The sequence below is a fragment of the Leptinotarsa decemlineata genome, unplaced genomic scaffold, assembly GCF_025532065.1.
Source record: "Leptinotarsa decemlineata unplaced genomic scaffold, Ldec_3_MD MMD2_P_RNA_scaffold_2, whole genome shotgun sequence".
NCBI classification, from domain to species: Eukaryota; Metazoa; Arthropoda; class Insecta; order Coleoptera; family Chrysomelidae; genus Leptinotarsa; species Leptinotarsa decemlineata.
This window is the reverse complement of record NW_027412529.1, coordinates 18,962,659-18,983,802: the sequence shown is the minus strand read 5'-3', so window position 1 is coordinate 18,983,802 and position 21,144 is coordinate 18,962,659. Positions and strand designations below refer to the sequence as shown.

The window sequence follows — 21,144 nt, the reverse complement described above, 5'->3', positions numbered from 1 at the left end:
TTGTTGCAAAATACATTTATTTAAATAAACATTCAAGCTATAAAACAGTAAATTCATTCATAAAACATTTTTTAAGTTAATTTTTTGGAATGTGAACAAAGTCATAAAAATATTTATTGGCTTTAGGAAAATAAAAAACTGATAGTGAGTTCTGGCAGATTGCATTCGTTTTATCTCAATTTTCAATAGTTCCAATAAACTTGGATTTCAGACCCTGTGGATTCCAACAGTAGAAAGTAATAAGATTATTTCCTCCACTTTCTTAATCTCTTTCAGTAGAAAGAAATGTTGCTCATAACTAATGAAAATAAAGTACAGAAGGTTATCAAGATTTCATCAGTAACCTCAAAACAGCAAAAATAGTACATTTTTATTTTTTATAATAAATAAAGCTGATACAATAATCTTATAAATATAAAACAAATAAAGCTCACGTTATCCATTACCAGCACTCCCGATCACTTATTCAAATATAAAAACGTGGTGAACTTTGGAAAAGGCGCAATCTTTTCAATACTCAGGTATCTGAATGAAAATTAAGAGGCATAGGGAAAATCATTGCCAATTTTCAATCAGATCCCCTGTAGATTTTTTATTTTACCATTGTTACAAAAATCTTCAAAGAAAAAGTTGCAGATTTTCATGCATATTTCTTACAATTCTTTCTTCATTGTTTATTAAGTTGTTTCTATTTGTCGTTTTTGTGGATTTGGGCAGCAAATATATTTATCATTAATGAAACAAAATTGGTATTAATAATATATATGCATTCGGAAATATAACTTGTGTTATTGTATTCGAAACGAAAGAGCTTGTGACATAAAAAAATTGTTATGGCTCATATTTGATGATATGACTGCTGACTGCCAACAGCAAATGAAAAAATATTTAACAGAGAATAAGTATTAAAGCTACATTTTCAGAAATGAGAAGGCGATCCATCACAACATCATAACTATGCATGTTTTAAAATCACAAATTCGTCAGTAATGACCTGAAGGAATGGGAGAATGGCAAAATAAGTAGTGATAGTACAACGGCCAGATTTAAGACGTAATTTGTAGGTATGAAGTCCAAAAATTAATTTACAAAGTTCAGTGACAATGAGTGTCTGATTGATTTTTTTACACCCGCTCTTTGTATTAACTGACTATTTGATGATTTGTGTCAGTTCTGATAAAAAAAATTGAAAAATAAGTAGTTAATTCCTCGAGTATAATCAACAGAAATTCAATACTTGAACTGAACACTTGTACCAAATAGCCAGCGACAATACTGCTATACTATCGATTCAATTCAAAATAATAAAATAGTGAGTTACACTCCACTTTACTAGAAATACTTTGGTTCAATACTTCATCTAAAAATTTTACTATAGCATTGATATGAAAACATGTGAAAATCTGTATGGACAATGAATACAAAACATCGGCACATACTTAATTATTGTTTACACAGTACACCCATAACAAAACAGATTAATATCACACCAGAACTTTTTAATTTTTGGATCGACGTTCATGTCACTGAATTTATAGCATCATAGCTATAACGCGATGTGGATGGCAGCAGAGGTGACACCACTGTTGATTCTTCTGGTCCATACAGATGTGGTTGGTGGACAAATCTACGTCTGTTCTGCATCACGCCTGAAATACATTATTTATAGATACGGATTTCAGAATAACATAATGAAAAAAAAACTTGTACAAATCCACTGGTCTTAGACCAAAGAAAGCCACAATAAACCCTTGCGGGTTGCACTGGAGAGTAGAATAGGCCCACTCACTGTTGACCTATTGACCTAGACTAAAGAAAGAGAAGAACTACAGCTTTCTTCATATTCCACAATTTTAGAACAGTTGCAGATTTGATACAAAATATTCTTGTTAGTTTATTTTACATACTGGTCAACAGGTTTTGAAACACCAAAGTCTCCCGTCTTTAGCATTCCAAGAGACTATCCATCATAAATTAATCAATCGTTTGAGAATTCCAACTGGTCCGCAAACTAAACCTTGTAGGGAAACAAATTAAAAACTATCAAATTTCTATAATAAGAATATCAATCAGGTTTGGTATGCTATCTTGAGATGTGACAGGTGGGGTACATGGATCTGAATTACATTATAAAATAATTGAATCAATAACATAATTGAATCAATTGTTTGAGAATCCTCACTGGTCTGCAAAAGGGAAGTTTCTCATAAGGCTGATTCAATTAAATAGGGTGAATATAATCATCTATACTTCAGTATTCGAAAACGATCTTTTAAATCTGTGATAACTTGAACAAACATTTATTTCAAATCGTTTCAGTGAATTCACTGATAACTTTACTTTATGGAAAAAAAGCATATAACGCACTTCCGGAGTATAAATATATATATTCAATTAATAATAACAAAGATATGGCAATTTAAAAGTTTCATAACAGTTACGAAAGAACACCCTGTCTGAAAGATATGCAAGGTAATAATTTTATGAACCACTGTATGAACAAAAGCATAAACATTTAATGAAAGTTAAAATTACATTTCATTCTACAATCAACCTAATAAACCTTATATTACAGTTTGAATCTTAGCTGCTGTGAAAATCATGTCTCCTTGATGTCTGAATGAAATTAAATTGTGTAGATTCATCACCGTTCAGTTTTCTGAATACACAAAGAAATATAATTGATTTCAGAAAATTAGGATCAAGTCTGCATCCGGAATTCATGCCTATACGTGCTTGAAATACTGAATCTTGATAAGTAATATCTGCAATGTCTTTGAAGAACTAATCAAAAGAGATCAAAATGAACAAAATTTTGTCTGCTAAAGCCAACTACAAAAAAAATGTTAATTTTTTGACAGCCAGATATGCTTTCCATATTCTGTGAGACCAAATCGTTATTTTATTTGGTAAGAGTAAACCTTCTTGACTAAAAATAAACAAAATAAAACGTTATCATTGCTAATCAGCCACATATTAAATTGTAAAAAAGAAGCAGAAGCTAGAAAACATTCTCACAAGTCTCTCAATTTTATTAATGACCTTTCATCAGAGTGGACCACAAAAAAATATTTGACTCTTTGAGGAAGCTTTAATCAAATGAAAATTTTACGTGTATACAAGTAAATACAAATTTAGGCAATGAACTTTACTAATTCTGGATTAAATAAAATCATTTTGTTTCGGAATCTGAATAGGCAAGTAGTAACCATAAAGTAATACAAACTAAAGGTAAAGGCAGGTAAAAGAATATGGAAGCATGAAAAAAGCAGTTAACAAAAATAAATAATTCAGAACAGATGAATATAGAAAGTGCTAAATTTAATTTATTGATATCTTACTCTGCCAAAATTGGTTTCCTGGTAATCGCCATTTAACTTCCTGTGTTTGGCCAATTTCTCTTTATTCATGGGCGACCCTGTATGACAGCAGAATATATATGAATCGACAAGTGAATGATTGAAACATTAAAACATAAAAGCAAACAAGCAATACATTCAACATTTTTAGAGGTAAGGCATAACAAGATAGGAGAAATTTAAAAAAATGGCATGTGACGTGTAATGTGTAAATTATGTTCAATGTTTATTATTATCCCCTGAAACATAACATGATTATATTGTAGGGATTATAAAACTAGTTGAAATATTAAACTGAAATAACGTTAAAAAACTGAATATTCTATAAATGTGAACAACTTTCATGTAAAAAAAGGTAAAAAATTTTAAACTGTCAAAAATAATTGTTGACACATAAATTCAAATATAAAATAACTAGAAAAAGAATATATTTATATTTGAACAAATCTGTGTTCAAACATATTCTTGAATTTCAATATCGATTCATAATTTTTTTATTCCTAGGGGGATAGAACTGTAGTCGTGATGAATTGACTTTTTTCCAAAGTCAGAGTTTAACATTTCTAATTTACGCAGTCTCGTACAATGATTTTGAATATGACATGTTTCTTTAAAAATAATGTTACCTGATATTGTTATTTTATTTTTGACAGAATGAATGAAACAGCAAATTTTCAATTCATAACGATCTACAATTAAGATCTACTAAATTATTGACTTTATATAAATTTATTGTTGATTCTAAAAAGGGTAGTTTATATGTACATTTAATTGATAAATTTTGCAAAGATTTTAAGGGTTTCCCATTCCTCCTATAGATATTAATGCAAATGCCAAAAAAATTAAACAGAAATATTTATTCTTCAAAAATTTTGGTGGTATATTATTCTTTATTTTATAAACAATATCAATCAATGGCAATATTTTTTTGGGATATACTTTGTTTGCTCCATGTCAAGTTTTGATCAATATATAAAAATTTCGTTGTCCGAGTATAATTTATTAAATTTTTACTTATCAGTAGAGGATTAGCAAACATGTCGTCAGTGTCGATTAATGTTGTTGAAGCCAAAAAGAAATTTTCTCAAAAACTGAAGCAATTCGATTTTCAATTATCGAAAATCATCAACTTTATGTTGATGATAGACACTACCTTGCACTGACGAGTGGCTAAACAGCCCAAAACCGGTCTGCAAGTGTGTTCCAATAATTGAAAATATATTGCGGTTGTTGTATCGCCAACACCATATGCAGAAATAACTTCAGTGAAGAATTCTGCACTGACCCCTGTCGGATATAATCCAACGCCCTTCGTGGTATTAGCCAGGGAGTAGCTGTTTTCTGATAGGTGTCAGTCCATTGACCTTGAGACTGGCCTGACGACGAATTGTTCCTTTAGAAGATTTGACATGTACATGTGTATATTTTCTTTATGTATACAGGGTGTAACTGAATAAGTGTAAAACATTTAAGGAGGTGATTCCTGATCGAAAAAAATATAGGATCTTTTATATAAAGAAACTTCATTAGAGCATCCCTTGTTAAGATACAGCCCCTTATATACAATTTGTATAACAATTTTTTTCACAAGCACTGAAAAAGTTACAATATTGAAATTAACCTGACGTTTTGTACTACCAAAAAGACACTTATCCAGTAATTTATTTGGTTTACCCCATGGTTGTAAGGGTCGGAAAACGGAACTCCTAAAGTTTATTTCCAATGTAACTTTTTATCTTATTATTTATTATTTAAAAATTCATTTCAGATAGCCTGTTTCATTCTAAACTAAAAATGTCTCTTGGGTTTTTGCCCAAAATAAACCAGTTCGCAGCAAAAAATTATTTTAGGAACAACTACAGAGATACATCGTCATAAATGCGAACTGGATTTATTGTTATTTTGTAGTTAGTACCTGCATTAAACGATTAAAGGGTAATAAACAAAAATAATTCATTAATAACAAAACATACAACATGTAGAAATCATAGTAAATGTTCAATATGTCTACCTTCAGGCATTACGCATGCGTCTAGACGTCGGCGCATTGAGCCGTATTTGCTCAAATATTCCTGGAATCTCTCTAATTACCCTGCACGCATCGATGATGCGGTTTCTTGAGTCCTCTACATCGCGAACAGGAGTACGATGAACCAAATGCTGTAGATGGCCCCAAATAGAGGAATCGAGAGGATTGATATCCGGCATCGAGCGGGCCAGTTCTGTGGTCCTCCTCGACCTATCCACTGATTTGCATATGTTTCAGTTAAATGCTGACGTGCTACTTGACTAAAATGAGCGGAAGCCACATCATGCATAAAAAACATATCCCTTCTGACGACCAAAGGAACTTCCTCCAGCAGCACTGGATGCACTTCTCTTAAAAATTGAACGTATGCCTCACCATTTAATCGAGGAGGTAGAAAATGAGGCCCAATTAAATCATCCCCAATAACTCCGAGCCACACGTTTAGAGAAAACTGTTCTTGATGGTTAGTTTCGACAATAGCCTGAGGGTTTTCATCAGCCCATATGTGGTAATTATGAAAATTAATAATCTACATTCGTCTGTGAATTCTATCGTCTTCAGAAAGTCACAATTTCTTCTAATCATTTCCACCATCTAATTGCAAAATTCAAGACGGTTCGGAAAGTCTCGCGGTAACAGTGCCTGTACTCGTTGCAGATGGTAAAGGTATAAAAGTTGTTCCTTTAAAATTCGAAATACCGTCATATGATCAACATTTAGCTCAAAAGCAATCTTTCTAGTACTGGTTTTTCGATTTCTTCAATCAAATTAAGTACTGCTTTCTCAAGCTGTGGTGTTCGTACTTCTCAATGGCGACCACAATCCTGCGTTCTTTTGTCGAATGAACCATATTCTCGTAATCGTTGATGAAGTCGAGCAAATATTCTATGTGAAGAATGCTGCCGTTGAGGATACATTTCAGCATATCTTCTAGAAGCTTCTAACCTATTCCCCTGCGACAGACCGTAAACGTAATGCATATCAGCCATTTCCTCATTTGTGTATGCCACTTTAATAACAAGTGAATTATTAAAGTAACAAATTAAGAACAGAACAACAAAACACAATTAGTATTAATTCAATTTCGATTGAATTAATACTAATTCAATTCAATTTAATTGTCACTATCGCTAATAGCGACCTACTAGATAGATTAGTTTCATATTTATGACGATGTATCTGTGTAGTTGTTCCTAAAATAATTTTTTGCTGCGAACTGGTTTATTTTGGGCAAAAAACCCAAGAGACATTTTTTGTTTAGAATGAAACAGGCTATCGGAAATGGTATTGAATGGTAAACAAATACTAATACAAAAAGTTACATTGGAAATAAATTTTAGGGGTTGCGTTTTCCACCCCTTACAACCATGGGGTAAACCAAACAAACTTCTGGCTAAGTGTCTTTTTGGTAGTACAAAACGTCAGGTTAATTTCAATATTGTAACGTTTTTAGTGCTTGTGAAAAAAATTGTTATACAAATTTTATGTACCCCCTTTAAGGAGCTGTATCTTAACAAGGGATGCTCCAATGAAATTTTTTTGTATGAAAGTTATCACTCTGGAAAGTACAAAATAAATTCTTAAGATATTGTGATTATAGGTTTATTCTAAATCTCCTTGCTGATCATTACTGTAGTCTTATTCTCCATAAATTAAAGCTGCTTTCACTGGATAAAAGAAGGATTATGTTTGACATTTCTCCCATTCATTAAATATTAAATGAGATAACATGCCCATCTTTGTTGTTTCAAATAGATTTTGCAGTTCCACAAAGAATGCTGAGGCATAATAATCAATTTTATATTAGTTGTCACGGAACAGACTATGATAGATTTTCTTTTATGGTTAGATTTCCAGATTGGATGTTTTTATTAATTCTTTCAAGCCTTTAAGAATACTCTACTAAGGATACTTTAAAGTGTTATAATCACTGTTAGACTAGACTGTAGGTACCTTAGACGTTTTAGAACAGTATTATCAATATTTTGTGTTTTGTTAGTAAGTTGTTGCCTTATTCTAGAATGACTTATCAATTTTTGTTAATTTTATACTAACATAATCATATTATATTGTGATATTTTGTAATGAGGGTTTCCCTTTTAACAAACTATTTTGTGTCAGACACAAATGTTTTACTATTTATTAGTAATGTAAGCATTAATTATTCAACAAAAAAACTGGTGAACATTATATTATTATATCTCTACTATCAACTATAATATTGGTTATATATACTTGATACAACAATATTTTATTAGAACTTTTTATTCAAACTAACTTTATTCAATAAAATTAGGTCAACTTTCAACTACAAAATTCGGGCAGAGGAGCAAACATTGTTTCAAGATTCCAAGTATCTGAATATTTATCAGAATTTGAAACAGATTTTTCATAAGTTGAAATGTGAATATGTAGGCATTATTTTCATTAAAAATGGAAGTTCAATGATTTTTTTAACTGTAAAACATTCAATGAATGATAATATATTCAGTACTGAAATAAATTATTTCAAATATAATGGCCTCATTATAGCCCGAAATGAAGTATCTTAATATAAGGCAATGCTTATGAACTTAAAAAAGATGATTTTTTATTTACTGAAAAGTGTATCAACAAAAATAATTGACTTGAATGTTTATGGTCTGATATAATGAACGTTTCAGGGCTACATTGTCAATCAACCACACTATACACAAACAGCATGAAAATTAGTGAACAACTACTCAAGAAATTCATGCAACACAAAGCCATCTATCTCCAAAATTGAACCTTAAAAATTAATGTTTCTTAGTTATAACATTTCTGTTGATCACTTGATGTAACAGCTCTCTTTTGGATGAACTGTGGTACCTTATCATTGAATTAGGCATTCTCGATAGGAGTTAAGAACTACACTTCCAGTTTTATCAAATCAGTTCAATTTTGTAGCTATTATTCTGAAAGGAAGTTACTATGCAAATGGATCAAAATTTGAAAGGACCCCACCATTTGCTTATGCAAACAAATTATTATATGCACCTTAGGAATTATTCAACAAAAGATTAAATTTTAACATTTTTGGGGAATTTGGAAGTTGTTTTTCCTAAATATCCTTAACAATATAGAAAAAAAATACCAATATTCTCTAATAACTCATAAGAAAATAAATATTTCGAAATAAAATCTCAAAACATTCACTTCTCTCGAAGTACCTAAACGGTAGTGTATGCCTGCCGGAAAACAACTACTTCCCCGCTGAGCACTCAATTATATCCGACAGACATTTATGCAAGATACCTTACAGAGTTTAGTTTCGCAGATGTTTCTCGTTCATCCAGCAGCAAGATCATGCTAAAATCAGTCGAGTAGATCACCTACAGACCAGTTTCGAGGTATTACCTCTCATTAGTGCAAGAAAGATCTAACCCAAACAGCACTGTGCTTGGGATTCAATTAATTTCGAGTCCCATTTTAGCTACTCGTTTCACTGCGTGAAGAATGAAAAATGTCCTATCATTTTCAAGCCATTATTTCTAGTTTCACATTCAAAAGTAACAGGTTCAAAAAGTTTCATTTAATTATAATCAAACACTTTTTCAAAAATTATAACATATCTTCCTATTTATGTCCTATTTAATCACTAGATCATTAATTAGTTTTTATTTTACACCAACTATTGTCAACTTCAGCTTTCCTCTATGTTCCTTTTATATATTCTGTCGTGTGGAATATACTTGTGACATCCATTCACAATGACAATTGGAGTATTTTAAGAAAAAAATCAAGGACCGCTATGATGTGTTTGCAGAGTATGTTGGACGATTATAAATTAGTCATCTGTAAATTAGAGGTAATGTGACAACTGTGGTAAAAGTAAATAACTTTTTTTTATTACAGTTTATATAATTACCAATAGGGCGCCACTGTCGTGTGTATTTATTCATGTTTATCGACAGGAGAGGACATTATTTATGACAATTATAACAATTACTTTGAAATGGGCAGTATTGTTTCTAAGAACTCCAATACCCCATGTCATAACATGAAGCATTTGTAGCTGTATTAAGTACACTGTCTATATACAACATATAATAAAGTTTTTTTTTCAGAATATAGTTAACATTCTCTTAAAATTGTAGTTTCTAAAAAATCATTGAATGAAATTTACTATAATTAAGAGCAAGTTGTTGAAAAATGTCAATATCGGATGTCTCATAAGCCTTTGTGCACTTTTGTGTTACAAAAATCAAACTATGTTTTCTGTGATTAGTGTGAAATTAGCCAGGTTTCCATCCAGTGTCCAACGTGCAGGTTATTGATGTTGGGACAGAAAAGAAATTATAAACAGTTTGCCACATTTTCTATTATTCTAGGGCAAATGCTGAATAGATAAAATCCAATGTCTCAACAAGAGATTTTTGAAAATTATATAGCTGCACAAATTGAAACAAAACTATCAAAAAATGTTTTCCAGTCATTCATTCGTAAATGTACTGATAGGGTGAAAGAAGCTCTTTAAATACAGAATTTGACTGCAAAAAATTCATATTTTTCAAACTATGTATATTGAATTGCAATGAGCAATTCCGTTCAATTTTGTGAATCACCAAATTAGTATGATATGGTGTACGAGTTCAAAATAAATTTCATACATTTTTTTAAAGACGAAACACACGCACTACAGGAAAATCCTTAAGGCGCTCTAAGAGCGGTGCCTGTGCTCTGGAGATTAAATTCATTTGGAAAACCGGCCTCAGAAAGTTTATTCTACATAAACGCATTTTTTGAAAAGTGAAATTCGAGGTGAGTTGAACCTAAAGAAATAAAAATGTAGTATTTCCTGAACTACGTTGAAGAATTTTCTGGATAAGCTCTAGTTACAGGGCGAATCATCAAATTAGCGTGACATGCTGTACCGATTTTGACACGAATTTTTATACTAAAGAAAATTGAAAATTTTCAATTTACAAACTATGCTTATTTTATAATTCACCCCGTTTATACAAATTATCAAGAAGATTTGAACAGATTTTCACGGAGATACTTGTCGTAGTTCAGAATTTACAAACTTTTTATTTTCCTAAGAGGATTTCCACGAAATTCAACAAAGGTACATATTGTAGTCGGGAAAGGGGCCGTTCAAGTATTACATAAGCATATTCAATACAATTATTAACCCCCCCTTGTCAGTAAAAGTAAGCAAAGCTCTTACCCCCCTCCCATGCTTAGGTAAACATTGTTATAACTCATTCGTATTTTAAATACAAATTCTTCATCTTCCCAAGTATAATGGTTGGTAGTAGTTTGGAAAACATAAACAGCCTATCATGAAGACTTCCAGAAAATTTAACAGGGGTACTCATCGTAGTTGATAATTCACTGTTATTACGGAGTACGTAGAGCACTAAAACAAAAAAATTGGTACTCGTCATACACATTTTTCATTTTCTCATGTCTAAAAATTCACTTTGAATTCGGTACAGCAAGCATATCATGCTAATGTGATGATTCACCTTGTTAGTAGGTCCTTCTAGCCACGATATTTTGAAATTGCCTTTTGCGTAACATTTCCTGAATTTAATTATCGACCTAGATAATGTACGATACCTTTTTCAATTTTTTACCGCTTTGTTCAACTTCCATTTTTTTCCCTCATTTCTTTTTATTTTCTTCACATTACTGCGCATAATCCGCTTTGTTATTTATCGGCTCTTGCACTACATGTCACACCCGCCAGGTCCGTATTTACAAAAATAAATTTCAATCCGTATACTTCATATTTTCTCAACAATGGCGTCATCAGACAAAATTATAGAAAATGATAAAATTGATGAGCTTTACCACATACGGTGAATACAGTCCTTATCGAACATTCCATGAAATTGGATAGGTTCATCACAATATTTTTTTGAGAATTTGAACTTTTCGGTAATAAAATTCTGTATTTAAAGAGCATCTCTTACTCACTTACTGTATCTGTTTGTCTCAGTTTGTGTGGCTATATATTTTCCAAAAAACTCATGTTTCATGTGAATGATTTTGTCCTATTCAACATTAGCCCTAGATTGATGGGAAATCTGGTAACACTGTTTATAATTTCTCTTCCACCCTAACATCCTAAGGCTGCCTTTCAGAAACTGCGAATGGAAAGTGTGGCTAGTTTCACACTAATAATTGCGTGGGGTCCTTCACAAAGAGCATATACAAGGAAACCAGTATGGCACCTCAACAATCATCATGCTGAATTTGCAAATTGCAACTGTAACTTTGGGTATGTATATACTGATGACTAAAATCGTGAAGTGTTCTGAAAATAAGCATCAAATACGGATTTTTCTGTATAATCGTTGAAGGTGTTTGGTGTAGCTTTCCCACTAGAGACACACTTTGCAGAACAAATTGCTGTCATACAGTATTCAAATGTATTTTTATCAATTTTTCTGACGAAGTCAAGTACTTTTCGTGGTTTTTCTTTCAAAAAGTATTATCAAGTTGAGATCTAACTTCTACCAGGTCTAAAATATTCAATTTGTTTGAACTCCTGAAAATCCTAAAACAAAACGTTGTTGATCTAGATTTAGTCTAAATAATTATAATCTATTCTCATCAAGTTATGTTCTTATTTCATACAAGAATACTATAATATACTCTCGAACCATGCTTGTCAATGGAAACGCTCAAACGGACGACAAAACTCCCAAGAAGTCACAATTTATTATGAAGCATTCTGTTGATATATTTTTGAATTTTTACATGTTTGATTTTATGTCCGTTTTTTGTACCACCAATTCAATCAGGTATTTGATATACTTTTACTATTCAACATGAATTTGCATACTCCGATAGCACTGCTAATACAAAAAAATTCCAAGTTTCATTCAGCTCAAATAGAGTATAATAATTATAATGTCGCTCCCGCTTTGAAAATTAATTCTTTCAAATATTTGAAAACTAGTAGACAAATTGCCTAATTCAAAGTTGAGATGAAAGTTATATGGAAAAAAAAGACCAAGTTAGTATAAACACAAACTTTTCTCATGCAATTACTGAGACTTTTTTCAACTCACCTATAAAACTGAGCAGTACAGGTAAGAAAATGAGTCCATGAGCTGCTCCATACACCACAATTCCCAAGTACATCCTGAAGTAGAAAATTTGGAATATTTGCGATTTTGCAAAGTACAGAACAATGATTCCTCCAAATTTCGTAAGGGTGATTCCTGAGAATATTGAACTGCCCATCTTGGTCAGAGCATCTGCTGCCCTCTCTATTCGACTAGGCATAACGGACATTGAGAAACTGTGCACTAAATGAGAACAGAATTCCACGGATATTCCGACTGCCATCACTAGATTTACGAGCGATATGGCATTCAGCGGTATATTCCACCAGTACAAAAGGCCGCAGAGATTTATTATGATCGTTGTTATGGTAACGACTACCACAAAACTTGAGAATATATCCAATCCCATCAGAAGAAATGTTACTACAAACACACTAGCAAGACCCATTACTATGCTGAATAAGGTGTCCCTCCACATGGTCAAGTACTGCTCATAAAACACATAAAATATCGAGTAGGGAAAAACTTCAACTCCAACTGTTCTTGTGATGTTTGCTGCTACTTTCCGTGCAGCTCTCATACTTTCATAAAAATCTGCAGAAGTCCTGAGAACATCATGGAAGGCTCTGAAATATGTTGCTTCTACCTCAGAAAGGTGCGTGGTGGAATTGATGTTGAAGGTAACTCCTTGACTGTAGGCTGCATGACCTCCTTTAGGGCATGTGTCATCTGGATTATCGAGTAGGAAAAAAGAAACATATCGTTCGAAGTCTTCTGAATTTGGTCTGTGGTTGTCTGCACGCATGGTAAGGTTGCATGAGGCACATTGTGAAACTGAAAGATTAAAATATATTTTTATATATATATATATTTACTTCACGCAATCAGATCCATTTAAATTTGAATTTTAAAATAAACTTGATAGCAGTAACTTCATATAACTTGCAACAAAACTTAACCTGAATTAGAAATTAGGCTAGGCAATTTATAGTCATCATTTATAGTCATAAGTATCCCTATTTTCATATTTTTACATTACATCATTCTATCACTGCTCTCATATAAAAGTCTAAATAAACATCTTTAACTTTCATATTATATATTTTTTAGTCAAAAAGATTTTGTCAACAAAAAAAACATTTTATTATGAAAACAAAGCATATTTATATTCAATAACAATACAAGACTCAACCTCTGACAGAAGCAAGAAACTCTTTGGAAGGTTCGAAATAAATGAACATTTCAATCTAGCAGACCACTATTATAATATTCATGCAGTCATTGTTTACTGTGGTTCTGGCGTTGAATTTGGTCATTATTACGCCTTGGTCAAAGACGAAACGTACTGGTTTAAGTTTGACGATAGTCGTGTCACAAGTGTTCTGACGATGCACTGAATCTATTGGAGCCCCTGGAGACACCCTACATTTTGTTTTATAAGAGAGAGGACATTGATAGATCAAGATCTTCAGATGATGTGGTGCTGTAGGTTTTTTCGGGTTTTTCTGCAGCTGAAAAAGCAAATGCGCCACTGGAATCAATGACGACGCCCCGGAGCGCCAATTAATTTTTATTGTTGTTTTTATTTTTATCGTTGTTTTAATAAAACATTAAAATTCAATAACGAGACGAGTTACATCTGAATTTATTTCGCTAAGAATCGAAACGTTTTTTTTTTCTTTTCTGTGTATTCTCCACAATTTTTTTGTTAATAACATCTATTTCAGGTTTATTCTTCCTAAACTAATTCAAGTGTGCCCTTCGAATAACCCACTTTTTCAAACACCTGTTTCAGGTCACAAGAACATTATTAACCATTATTGCTTGATTCCTATGAGAGCTGAAATGAGAGTGGAACAAGAGAATAATGTTCAAGTTTATTTAAAACTTTTGTAGATTGTACAAAAAAGACGACATTTTCTCTTCCATGTAGTTCCACATTCCACAGAAGGCATGGATTTCTCATTCATTGCTTCTTATATTCTTGAATATTCTTATTGAATTTTTTGACTCGTCCAAATATTTTGGTTCTATTAGTTTATTTTATATTTATTAATCTGCTTTCAGATATGAAATATGTTAATATTTTTCAACTGTGCAAATCTTAATCCTAAAGTACATCATTTTCAAATAAATATTTCTTTCATATGATACGAAAGTTCCAAGAAATATGAATATAAAAATTATAGTCGTAATTTTCCCTATTTTGCTCAAGAATTCAGAAAAAATCGAGAATCTGCATCAAATTTTTCAAGAATTATATATTATACTAAATTGGAGACAAGATGATCATGTCATATTCTACTATTGAAAGTACTTAAGGTGGCTGTTCAATGAAAGACAATAATAATTAACGTTTATATTATTAGAAAAATGCATAAATAACACAAGATAAACGAACGAACAGATGGAGGTCTACCAAAAGGCTTTTATTGGTACCACAGGGGACAAAAATGCTCTCTTCCACTACTTTGGAAACAAATTTCGAAAACAGGAATGTTTGGCATGTATATTGAAAACTGGTTGTTGTTAATGATAATATTAATTACAATACATAAAAAAAATTAAATCAAAACTTTTTGGGAAACCGTGAATTTAGACTTTTATTATATTGTTAGAAAAGGCACGAGAAATAGTTTGAAATTCGAGTGAAAATACAACTCTACATTTGCGAATTTTGGTTCTGTTTTATCACTAATTTATTGTTACCTCTAACTTCAAATGTAATCATCGGATAATCCGGGTCAATGCCGTTTGTATTTCTTCTATATATAAATAAACTAGTTTCACAGCGACTGAATGGCCCTAGCGTTGTTTAATCGATTGAAAAGAACATAAATCTGCCCTCAAGAAAGCCACTGTCAAATATCAATATTTGTGACAGATAAATATAATTTTTGTAACTTGAAAATTAGTTTTTCGAAGGAGAAATTCTGATTACTTACCAGATCCATCATGTGGGCAGAATCCATGATCTTTCTTCCGATATTTGCAGCATTCAGGACTTGCACTCCAGTCGAAGTAGTCATCCAGCCAGCTGTCGCTAGGTCTTGCGATGTAACTAGTTTTAGGTATTTTACTTGCAATATATATTTGGGTCACTAATGAATTTGAATTACAAAATTGTCCAGCACATATCAAATTTTGGGATTCCGGCTGACTGTAATCTAGTCCGCCCTTCACCACAAAATAGACTGGTGGCCCAATACTCAAGTAAGCCTGCAGATATTGGAAATATTTCAAAACGAAACTATCCAATGGCACAGATAGTTCTTTGTCAAGACCAACTTCTACATGAGGTACCACCGCAAAAGAAGAACACAGCCATCCGAAAAATATCACTACTACAACACATCTCACTTTTTTTTTCATTAGGAATGGAACATACACAGATTTAAAGAAAGTATAGAGACCACCTTCCTGGCCGGCAGGGATCGGCTCGCTTTTTTTTGTTCCTTGGATGAAGCAACAAACATCGTATCGGTTGCCCTGTTGACGAATTGTATCCAATGACAAAAGACTCACAAAGCAAGTTACTTGAAGTATGAAGTCAATTAATAGAGCCATACCGGCATATAGAGCAAACGCTTTGACAGCCGGCATATCGGAGAGACCTCCAAGAAAGAAACAAAAACTTTCAGAGAGGCTGGTAAGCAACATTGACGGTCCGACTTGTCCAAGAATTCGCCCTATGTGCTGTGAATGAGTTTCATTTTGTTTTCTGCTATCTCTTTGATGGGTTTGGACTAGGATAAATATATTATCAACTCCTACAGCCAGAACTAGGAAAGGAATAACCTCAACTATAATCAAGGTAGCTGGTTTACCAATGAAAGAAAATATTCCAACAGATGAAATAACTGAAGACAGTACAATGAGGATACCTCCTAAACCTAAAGTTATTTTGCTATCTATCAACAACCTAGACCAGCTGTTGACTTGTCCCAACGCAATCGCTATGTAAGCAAACATTATCATGTAAGATATCAGAATGGTTATAATATCGGATTGACCTTGACGATCTAGTTCATCTTCTAAAGATCGTTCTGAAAAGAAAGCAATGTCCATGAAATCAGGTTTTTCAGTATTGGTCCAATTCTTCATGAAGGCTATAAATTCCTTTTCCCATTCTAAAGCTGGTGAAAGCAGAGATTTATTGTGGTAGTTGTTGACAATGAAACTTAATATGACAACTGAAGCATTCTTGTAATTTGGGGTATCAGCAAGACTTTGTCCTGGATCAAGGAATCCACCCAGTGCAATGGCTGGATCTACCGGACCCCCATATGGTGCCAAACAGTCAACGGGATCAAACGGATTACTGAAATAAGATAAATAATTCATCATCATAATAAAAAACTTCGAAATGTTTAAATATATATGAATAACATACTCTTGAACAAAATATTACTCACGCAGCACATTTGACAAATCGATCCAAATAGTTTGTTTCATAATGAAGTGGATCTTCTCCAGTTTCTTCAAAAGTATCAATGTCGTTTTGATAGTATCCCCAAATACTTTGCACTGTACACTCATCCACGGAAGTTTCAGTATCTCCTTGTGCCCTCAAAGGAGCAAAACAAATTTTGTCAAAACTGTAAGATGTTCCCTCGCCAATTGATTCAATTTTCTGCTGTAAATCCAGAACAGCTTTGAGGAAAGTATCATTGAAGACAGGACCAAACGTCAAGATTCCATCAGAAGTGTTGTGATATATATTAGAAAGTCCTACAGCTTTAATGATAAGCTGTTCTGTGCGATAAAATGGCTCAAAATGGCTGTCAAAAAATTCTTTTTCAATGCGGCTTCGAGATACAGGAGATGCCCATAGTTCAACAGGATCTGTGGTCACCTTGATTGGAAAATTTAAAAAATAAGTGAAATGTTCGCTCTTCTTATAGAAGTAGTAAATACCTTAACATATTTTATTCCATGACCAAGTCCTATAACAAAACAGGCCCCTAAAAATAAAATCAGCCATGGCTTCTCTGCACAGAAGGTTCCCCATTTCTCAAACGATTTCTGAAGTAATGATTCAGTATTTGCTCCTAGTTTTTCAATAAATGATGATGGATTATCATAATCAGTCGTCCTATTGACAGAACGTGTTTCCATTTCGTGAGCATCTGATGTGACACCTGAGGCATAAAAAATAGAACTTGTTCAAAGTAAAATTGTAATCTGCATAACAGAGTTGATAATAATATTTACTGTAATTACTGTAATGATTAAGTCGAAGCGCTTCAAACAAACACAAATTATTATTATCCCCTTGATTATCAATTCGTAATTTCGATTATTCAATAATAATTAATCTTAAAACAGGTTGGTTGGGTAACAGGATCAATTTTTTCTCAAAAAACAATTGGTTTTTTGCCGACGTTTCGAATTTAATAATTAAATTTTTCTTCAGGGATCTGTAACAATTAATTTTCATAAAATTTATCTGATAAACTTGGAATGCTACTTAGTACCGAACAAATTAAAGTGACCTTTTCAAATGAAAATACAGTTGGAAAGTATTTTTCTCGAAACAAAAAACAAAAACACCACAAGAAACACAATCCAATAAAGTGTACAAATTGAACTGTGGAAGCTGTCACGAATGCCATGTTGGTCAAACCGGACGGCATCTTCAAACACGAGTTTCAGAACACATGATAGACTTTAAGAAGAAACTGAATATAAAAAACCCCACAACTCATCCAACTATTTTTGAATTTTCTGATTGATTCGGCCGTTACTTGATGAAGATTCTAGGTAATTTCAATATCTACACCTCACGATTTGATCTCCACAAACTTTATTTGAAAAATATATCACAACATGTTTCGCTAGCATAGTAGCTTTATCAAATCACTTGATAGCGAAACATGTGATATATTTTTCAAATAAAAATTGTGGAGATCAAATCGTGAGGTGTAGTTTTTGAAATAACTATTCTTGATGTTCAACTATATTTATCCAAAAGACTTTTGAGTGAAATGATACATATTCTCAAATGTGATAGTGTTAACACTAGAAGAGATGTCGATGGACTTAATACTGCATATTTCAATTTGATAAGTAAAATACCGGAATAATTTTCGCTTTTCTATTTTTCGGTGAGTAATTTAATTAAAAACTCATTATTTCTTGTGAAATTGAAATGATAATAATCGTATACGTTTTGTGGAAGGTATGTTTATGAACATTCATTGTTACAGAGCCCTGAAGAAGAATTTAATGGAATTCAAAACGTCGGCAAGAAAAAATTGATCCTGTTACCCGACCAACCTTTTTTCAGAAAAATTATTGGATCACTAAACTAGTTAACTGAACAATAATTAAATTGAATGATGATACTATATTGTTAAATATATTCATTTAAAAAATCAGAAATGTAAATATGTATTAGAAGTTATAGTATAAATTATGTATTTTAGACCTAAAAATGGAGAAATATGAACTACCTCAACCAAAATATCCCAGTAGAAAATTTGTTATTGGTCAATTCAGAAATAAATGTAGTACATAACCTTATTCAATGTATAACACAGTATCATCATTACTTTAGAATAAAAAAGAAAACGTATTTGAACAGTGTTGTTAACTTTTCATTTCAATAGAGAAAGAAAAGAAATTCTCAATGACAATTTGATTTCTTTCTGTGATACTGGGATTCAAAAAACATTCACTTTTATAGAAGTTTTCAAAACTAGTGCAACACATTGATCAAAACACTGAGTTGATTCATGCACCAACTCAAAGTTTAACTAGGTATTTTGAATATAAAAAAATATTAAGATCTACTGACTGCCTTCATGAACTTTTTATTTTTTAATAATCGAACAGTAAACAACGATATTTTTTATTTTCAACTGTATATGAGAAATAATTAAATGAAATAATGAGGTTATATTCCTTTTATTTCGAACCAGAATGTAAATTATTCATGCAACATTCATTCTAAAAGCTTTCCAAAACAAAAAATACTAATGTAGTTACATATATTTTTACAAGTTTTTTGCATAACCACCAAAAAATTCAATATAATGATGTAAAATATGAACATATCTAATAATTTTTAAACATACATAATATTTCAGATATTTGTAATCAGTCGATGAAAGACATAATTATATTTTTTTAGTGGCCAAGCACTGTAGGAGCAATAAACGTACTAGATCGTTTTGAAGACTGGAGAGGGCTTTCTTCACCCTCTCCTAATGCCACTTGGGAAGAATAGTGGTCAGCAACACCCAAATTACGTGTAGCCCTCAACTCGTCAGATCTCTGTCCATTGATCAAACCCACTGTAACCAACCGTAACCAAAAAATTCACCCAAATATCCACTTGAAAAACAGGCAGGGTTAAAAATAATACAGATACATTCAAATTCGTAGATTTAAGACGTTTTTAAATAATCATCAACATTAGGGAGGGGAACATTAGGAGTAAATCGAGTTATTTTGTGTAATGCTCAAGACTGATTCGGCTGGCGTAACAGGCAGAAAAGTTATGAGGATATAAAACTTTATTAATGGTTGAAAAATTTGAATGTATCGAATTATCACCATATTACTAGTCATTATGAAATACAAACCTAGAATATCTAAAAAAAATTGTCATGAATAAGACGTAAAGAATACGAAGTTCATGAGCAAATTTTCAAATATTCTTTGGATACCAAATATTCTATTTGAGAGTTAGTACTGTTATTCACATCAAAAATAGAAATTTAGTCAAATTATAGAGTGATTCTAAAGGGTTAACTAACTCATCAGTTCAGACTTCCATTGTCTAATATAATATAAATTGATTTGAAATCCCTGAAAAAAATATTAAAAAGATTAACCGAAAATAACAATTTAATTAAACAAAAAAAAAACTAAAATTACAAAGAAATAACGTACAACAACCAAAAAATAAAAAATTAAAATATTAATAAAAGCCGAAAATTCAAAAAATTAAAAAATATTATTAACAAAAAAAGAAAAATAAAAGATTCCAAACCAAGACATTTCAATTGTTAGAATCCACAATCGTCTTCGGGTGTTATTTTCGGTTAATCTCTTTAATTTTTTTTCAGGGATATCAAATCAATTTATATTATATTAGACAATGGAAGTCCGAACTGATGAAATACACCACGAAACATTGTCAACCACCTTCAAACAAACGGGTCAACTAACTTTTATCTTTTTTCAACATCTCAAATTATTGGTTCTAAAAACTCACAAATAACCCTAAACTGATTCACACACATCGGAAAAGTCTAGGGATATTTTTATAACATACTAAATATCATAAAAATAAATGCATGAGGTCGTTTAATTTCGATTAAATTGGTACACTCGACCATCCTGTAGATTTCTATGGGTTGAACAAAGCCTGCAAAAACGGTAACTAATCTTTTATCAAGTTTTTTACAAACTGTAGGATTTCGGCTAAAATGAATAATCTGAAAGTGTCGAGTTTGCACATTCTATGCAGTTCTTGCTCAGCAATTAAACTGGAAATATTGTGCTTTAACATGGAACGCAATCACTTACCATTGGCTGGGATGAATAGAGCTGTAGGGCTTCTTCAAGGTGGCATGCGACAAAATGATGTAGCTCTTCGTTTGGGGGTCTCCCAAAGTGTTATCAGTCGATTGTGACGGCGTTTCCGTGAAACTGGCAGTCCAGCCGAACAACATCCAGGGCGAGGACGCGCTACAACTGCAGT

At 32.1% G+C, this 21,144-nt stretch overlaps 1 protein-coding gene across 5 annotated transcripts in view; it reads right to left on the bottom strand.

Moving 5' to 3' along the window:
• Positions 1–21,144, bottom strand: part of LOC111507610 (NPC intracellular cholesterol transporter 1) — an 82,938-nt gene continuing 61,794 nt past the window's right edge. For 2 of the 5 annotated variants that reach the window (XM_074184948.1, XM_074184954.1), the window contains 6 exons: positions 19,598–19,729; positions 17,349–17,572; positions 16,847–17,286; positions 15,377–16,752; positions 12,435–13,265; positions 1–1,649 (listed from right to left, as the gene is read on the bottom strand). In XM_074184948.1, coding sequence (XP_074041049.1) covers positions 1,519–1,649; positions 12,435–13,265; positions 15,377–16,752; positions 16,847–17,286; positions 17,349–17,572; positions 19,598–19,729 — 3,134 coding nt within the window. In that variant the 3' untranslated portion in view covers positions 1–1,518. Of the gene's footprint in view, positions 1,650–3,341; positions 3,419–12,434; positions 13,266–15,376; positions 16,753–16,846; positions 17,287–17,348; positions 17,573–19,597; positions 19,730–21,144 lie in introns of all 5 variants that reach the window. The other 3 variants (XM_074184958.1, XM_074184960.1, XM_074184950.1) reach the window with 2 other exon arrangements.